Genomic DNA, 6,575 nt, shown 5'->3' with positions numbered 1-6,575 from the left:
GAGTGTGTTTTTCGGGCTTTTGGAAGAATATTTCCAGAGCCTCAGAAACGTCATTAATGGAGCGCCGTTTAGTTTGTGTACTAGCAGAACAAGGTGCAGACCTGTTCCATAGGAAACTACTAGGCCAGCCACTATATTGCAGGCTCAGACGCTCAACAATGGAAAATTATTTGCGGTAGCTAAATAATATTTTTTTGGACCAATTAAGTGAAATTGGAAATTTTCTCACGGCACACCTGACGATCTGTCACGGCACACTGGTGTGATGTGATGTGGTTGACACATCACATTTGTATGTATTTAAGAATCGTCTCTAATCTTTGTTTTTGTGCAAAATATTGGTTAATTTGACCTCTTTGGGCCTTGAGCAGTTATTTTAATTTTAGAGAAGAACTTTTACTTCAGTGGAACTGTAAATAAACAGTTATTTGATAAGCTTATATGTATTTTTAATGACGTGTCATTTTGCAATGCCCCTCTAAAACTAATGATCAGCTTTAGCTTTGTTTTGCTAACATGCTAAAATAAGAGCATATATTAGCAAGAAAGCACACGCCCGATTTATAAAACTACAAAACGAGTCGGCCCCTCATTTCAGTTGGTCATATTTATTGATAAGAAGTGATGAAAATAAATACAAAACATTTTTTTTCTTTTGGAACACATCTGGGTAAAGTGACAAAGACCCGCTTCAGTCAAGTGTTGCTCGTCAGAAAGGAAAAAAAAAGAAAAAAAGTTTTGATTTACTCTTCCAGCTTTGACTGCAGGTGTCGGAGCAAAACTTCAGTCTCCTTCGTGACGATCAGACTCATAATTATTAAGAACCTTCCACTTCTAACCGGAGTGTAAAACCGCCCACAAGCAACCGCTCATTTGTGGCAAATATAAAAAATATGAGCAGGCGTTGAAATGATGGCACACAATGTTACATGGGCGACTCGTGAAACACGTAAAAAAAAAAAAAACTACTTCCAGTTCAGCTTTAGCAATGATTAGATTTGACACCAGCATCTACTTTTTAGTCGCACAATGGGACAACACATGAATAAACAAAGCGGTTAAACATGCACTCTGACGCTCTGCTCTAAGTTAATTATCTGGGAACCTGCACATGGATTCAGTACAAGGGGCTCAGTATTCATGATCTCAGTGTCGGAGCAGTGAAGGCCTGCGTGTTGGCTGGAGAAGGCACTGGCACTCTTTCTGATGCCGTTAGGAAGGGGAGGGGGGGGGGGGGGGGGGAGGGGATCAATGCTAACCAATGTCATGTTCTTATAATAACATTCATTTCTATTCTATGGAGACATGGGGAACTAAATGTAGACGAGATGAGTTAAAAAAACAGGTTTGTCTGCTGTGTGACAAGAGGGCAGCAGAGGGAGAGACAGGCAGTCATCAGATCTGTGTGTGTGTGTGTGTGTGTGTGTGTGTGTGTGTGTGTATGGGGGGGGGGGGGGGGGGGGGGGTTGTTAGTTTGTGGTCATCTTTTATGGTAACGGGAGAGTATTTTTTGGTACTGGGGTTGTATGAGGTGCAGTCGGTGTCGGCCGGTTTCCCGTCAAAGAGCCGCCTGGCGGGAAGGTAAAGCGCTACATTTAAACTGATCTATAAACATATTTTTTAGGTGTGTTTCTACCCCTTTCCGTTTCTCCAAAATGGAGGCGTGCCGACCGAAACCTACAGGAGGTAATGCACTGACGATGTAGAAGTACCTCATACAACCTTGCTTCAAAAAGAAATCCAAACTTCCCTTTTAAGCTGCACTCAAAGAAAAAAGTTTGCCTACATGTTTAGGATACAAGCAGCACATGATATCAGTTCAATGTGTGTAACAATTTCAGTGTTTGACATTCACCTCTATGTTTCTGACCTGACGAGGCATAGTGTGTGTGTGTGTGTGTGTGTGTGTGTGTGTGTGTGTGTGTGTGTGTGTGTGTGTGTGTGTGGCAGGTGGTTCAGTCGTCCACTCCGATGTTGCGGAACAGGTAGGACATGGACTCTCCGTTGTGGATGCGGCGGATGGCCTCCGACAGGATCATGCTGATGTCGACGGTTTTGATCTTTGGACACTTGAGCTTCTGGAGCTCGTGTGGAATCGTGTTGGTCACCACCACCTGGAGGAAGACGAGGAGGACGATGATGATAGATATATATATATATATATGAAGGTGGGGGTTGTGCAGTACAAGTAAGTAGAGCATCACCTCGTCGATGGCCGACTCCTCTATGAACCTCGGGGCGTCCAGGGAGAGGATGCCGTGCGTTGCCATGACGTAGATCTTGTAGGCCCCCCTTTCCTTCAGCGTCTCCGCTGCTGCCACGAAACTGTCCACGTCGTCGATGATGTCATCCTGAGGGACAAACAAGCAAATCAATTCACTGCAGCGCCTTCTCCCTGCAGCAACCGCCTTTCACTCACACACACACACACACACACAGACACAGACACAGACACAGACACACCCTGCATCTACCGCCTCTCTTTTCTTTCCCACAGTTCATTGCGACTCCCTCCTCGTATCCAAACACACGTCGAAACAAAAAGCACCGCGTGCCCTCACCACTATGATGGCGATGCGTCCGCCTACGTCTCCGACCACGGTGATGGGAGGCTTCTCTTTGGGGATCAGCCCTGGAGACAAACCCCAAAAAAAGAGAAAAAGTTGACCTAAAACCTATTCTGTTACAGGATCTGTGGTTGTTAGCGTGTGTGTGTGTGTGTGTGTGTGTATATATTACGTGGGATCTCCATGCTGGGGTGAATGGCTCCGATGTTCTTGACGGTGGGAGGGGAGTGTCGCCCGTCTACTTGGTCCGACTCGGGGTCCTGAGCCTCGCCGTGGATCACCGCTAAGCCGAGCCGCAGCCGCTCTGCAAACGACTGAGCCCTGAGGCGCCCGGACGAGAGGACGGATCAGTCACCACGGCGCAAAAAATAAATCCCCATAAATCCATAGATATAAAGCAGAACTTTTGTTGCAGTCGCTGTAGAATATTCTGGGCTTTGGCGCCCCCCAGTGGTTGTATCAGAACTAAACTACTGTGTACATGAACCTTAACTTCCTCAGGGAAGGAAGAGACGGTGAACTTATTAGTTCCTGATTATTAGTTCCTGATGTGTACCTCATATTTAAATACACTTGGTATATTTTAATACACTAAGTACTGTTATCTGTGCACTTTATCTTAATTTCATATTCTATAGTAGATTTAATTGTATGTATACACCTCCGCCAGGACAAATTCCTTGTATGTGAAAACCTACTTGGCAATAAATGTTCTGAATCTGAATCTCATGTGATATCAGGAGCTGCAGCTCAGCACAGGTGAAGGCCGACTGTACCTTTTGGCAGAGGCGGGGGATTTGGCCACGATCACAGCATTCCTATAGTCGGGGATCTGGAGGTAAAGAAAGGACACATTTTAATGTCAGATGTGCATCGACTGAGGGTTCTCTTCAGGGTCAGTTTCTTTATTTACGCATTTCTTCTCCTCGTGTACTGGTGAGGATGATCGTCTGCTGGAGAAGAGAAGGAGAAGAGAAGCCTGATTCCTAAATCAAGGACCCACTGTTGAAAAGTATTTCGGTGGCAAATATGTGTCGCACGGAAAGCCAATGGGATTTCTTTCCATTTTGGATTATTGCAGAAAATAATCTCTTTGGCGGACGAATGTTTATGATACTTACACGCTTTGTTATTTCAGGGATCTAACCAAAACCACGTTGACTTAAAAGACGAGAGAAAGTGAAAAAAAAGGGGACGTGGAAAAGCGCTGACTCATTTCATGGTTTTAGGACTCGACCAGGAACTATGAGAAAATGACTCTACTTCTCTCTTGATTTATTCCCTCAGTAAACATTGTAAACATGAGTTTATGTCTCAATCTCTAGTTTCAAGTCTTCTTCATACAGCATGATGTTCATTTAGTAAATTATGTCCATTTACAGTCAAATAGATCATAAAGCAGGGGACGCTTTAGGGCGGGGCCTAAAAATGTCTTATTCAGCATTCAGTTATAACCATAATGACCACGCCCACTTCTTATAGGAAGTTTACCTCTTCCTGGATGTACTGCAGCAGGAAGGGGGAGGCTCTCAGATTGTCCACTGGGATGTTGAAGAAGCCTTGGATCTCCTTCTGGTGGAGGTCCATGGTGATCAGGTGGGTGAGTCCTACACAAAACAGTCAGTCGGAGGACGCTGACGCTCTTTTTACAACAACGTGTGCAGACATGGACGCACGGCCTCCGCCTTGTGAACATGCTGTCCTACTTTACCCCGGTGTCTGACTCCCCTCCCACCTACCAGCTTTACACATCATGGAGGCGATGAGCTTGGAGACGATGGAGCCCCTCTTCCTCATCTTGCACTGCTTGCTGTAGGGGAAGTAGGGGAGGACGCCCGTGATGCTCCTGGCGCAGGACGTCCTGCACGCGTACACCAGGATCAGCATCTCCATGATGGTGGTGTTCACGTCCCTGAGGGAGACACGTTTCAGGCGGGGGAAACCAACTGAGCGTGCATGTGTGTGTGTGTGTGTGTGCTTTCTTACTTGGACACCGTCTGGATCACGAAGACATCTTTGCCCCGCACCGACTCTTGGACCTGCACCCGCGTTTCTGTGGGAACAAAAACCGGAAAAAAAGGAAAACACGCTCCTGGCTCCTATCGGAGCACGCAAGGCCTGCCAGCTTCATTAGAGGGCTATCTGAACCCTTTGTGCCTCTCATACAACCCCCCCCCCCCCCCCCCCCCACACACACACACACACACACACACACACACACACACACACACACACACACACACACACACACACACACACACACACACACACACACACACACAGTAGATATCAGCATTCCAAAAATGTGCCTCCCATGGAAAAGAGATTAGGAAACAGAACGCTTCCTATTCAGAGTCAGTGGAAACAAGAGCTGACCGCTAATGCGACGAGAAGTTTGGGAGCAAAGAAGCTGAATGTTCACATATTAACAACATTCATTAACTCTTTTAATTCTACCGCGCTCACACTCTTCTTTCTCATTTCTCAGCACCAAGCAGATATCGTCTCGCCTGCACTTGTTGGAATTCTCCTGAGAGATGTAATCTAACATGTGGCCTGGTGTTTGTGGGTCAGCGATAGGAACCCGTGCAGCTGGCGACAGTTTGGAGAGCGTTGCTGATTGTTGGGAGAGCAGCTGTGTCCAATACTTCAAAACAAAACCACATGGGCCATGTGGGAAAACAAGAACGAAAACAAGTCCAGTTTGTGAAGCTTCTTAGATAGAACGTTACAAATAGACAAATAAAAAATAGCTCTTCCTAAATCAAACTTTTTATTATTGATTATAAAAACACAGCCCAAAAAAAAGAAAGTCGGAGGGACATTTGACTAAAAACTGTCTAACCACAAAATAAATATTTAATGAGCGCTTAAACGTTGGACTTTGGACGACTTGGACGTTTCGCTCCATTTACATAACAAACACGCATAACAAGTCCTTCCTCTTCAGGGAAAACATCGGACCTGCCTGACCTCGGGGTCTGGTGGCGTTGACTCAATCATACATCTTCCTTTACACACATGTACGGGATTATTTTCACTTGGCAGACAAAAGCAGAAAATAAATATAAAATAACGTTTCATGCGTCTGCAAGACGATTTCCTTCCCTACATTATCTCAAATTTGTACTGAATACTTTTTAAACAAAATGTGTCACTACCAAAAAGCCATGATAGTGTTCTACATCTTCATTCACACACACACACACACACACACACACACACACTGATGCTGACTCGATCTCAGTAGCCGTGTTTTGACTTTTGAAAAGCTGCAAAATAGATTGGTTTGGAGTGAATAAACTCAGCTACAGCGCAGTCTGGTCAGAAATTGGCGCTAAAGGCTACACACATGGCTGTAATCTGCCAGGAAACGGGGCAGACGAGGAAGTAGAGGTTGTGAACCATAGACTGGGTATAATAGTGGACGTACGCTGTGACTCATTGCATTTGGGCCGTCGCCATCTTGTTTTGTTTTTTGCAACAAGGGAACAGAAGTGACCGAGTTTCGACTGCGGCAGGATGACGTAGAGACGCCATATACGGTTCTGGTAACGACCTGTCAATCAAAAAGGTAGCCCCGCCCTCAAACATCCCCTGCTTTAAGGTCTGTTTGACTCTAAAATGAACCATAATTGACTTAATGGACGTCATGCTGTATTGAAGAAGACTTGAAACTAGCGATTGAGACATAAACTACTGCGACAGCATCCTGTACGACACATCCACCAAAATCACCAACAAACTACAACACATCCAGAATTCAGCTGCCAGACTTCTATACAACCAGAGGAGTCGCCCCCTGCTGGCCAATAGAGAGAACGCAGCTTTAAGGCCCTTCAGCATTGGCTTAATTTATCAGTTGTTGTGAACCAGAAATGCAAACGTGGCTAATAATACTTCATAATTAAATAATCGATAAGTCAACATCTACACATGCACAGGAAGCCGGTCCTTACCTCTGTTAGTCTCCTGGTACACCTGCACCTTGCCAAGCTCCACCCCTAA

The 6,575-nt window shown here is 45.4% G+C and overlaps 1 protein-coding gene across 1 annotated transcript; it reads right to left on the bottom strand.

Annotated features, from left to right (window-relative positions):
- Positions 1-1,943: 1,943 nt before the first annotated feature.
- On the bottom strand, positions 1,944-6,575 carry prpsap2 (phosphoribosyl pyrophosphate synthetase-associated protein 2). Its single transcript, XM_079233225.1, has 9 exons — positions 6,527-6,575; positions 4,554-4,620; positions 4,307-4,479; positions 4,059-4,174; positions 3,344-3,399; positions 2,740-2,888; positions 2,562-2,632; positions 2,205-2,351; positions 1,944-2,114 (listed from the first exon to the last, which is right to left on the bottom strand). Exons 3-9 carry the CDS (start codon positions 4,458-4,460, stop codon positions 1,956-1,958), a joined length of 852 nt encoding a protein of 283 aa, XP_079089351.1. The 5' UTR covers positions 4,461-4,479; positions 4,554-4,620; positions 6,527-6,575; the 3' UTR covers positions 1,944-1,955.

The sequence above is a fragment of the Taurulus bubalis genome (genome assembly GCF_910589615.1).
Source record: "Taurulus bubalis genome assembly, chromosome: 17".
NCBI lineage: Eukaryota > Metazoa > Chordata > Actinopteri > Perciformes > Cottidae > Taurulus > Taurulus bubalis.
The sequence above is the reverse complement of the archived record's forward strand: the minus strand, read 5'-3'. Positions and strand labels throughout refer to the sequence as shown.

Bases quoted from the DNA above. Each gene is read 5' to 3' on its own strand.
- prpsap2 (XM_079233225.1), bottom strand. From the start codon at position 4,460: ATGGAGATGCTGATCCTGGTGTACGCGTGCAGGACGTCCTGCGCCAGG. The intron at 2,889-3,343 runs GTACAGTCGGCC...CGGGCGCCTCAG, and splicing joins TCCCCCGCCTCTGCCAAAAG to GGCTCAGTCGTTTGCAGAGC. The intron at 2,115-2,204 runs GTGATGCTCTAC...GTCTTCCTCCAG, and splicing joins AGGAGTCGGCCATCGACGAG to GTGGTGGTGACCAACACGAT.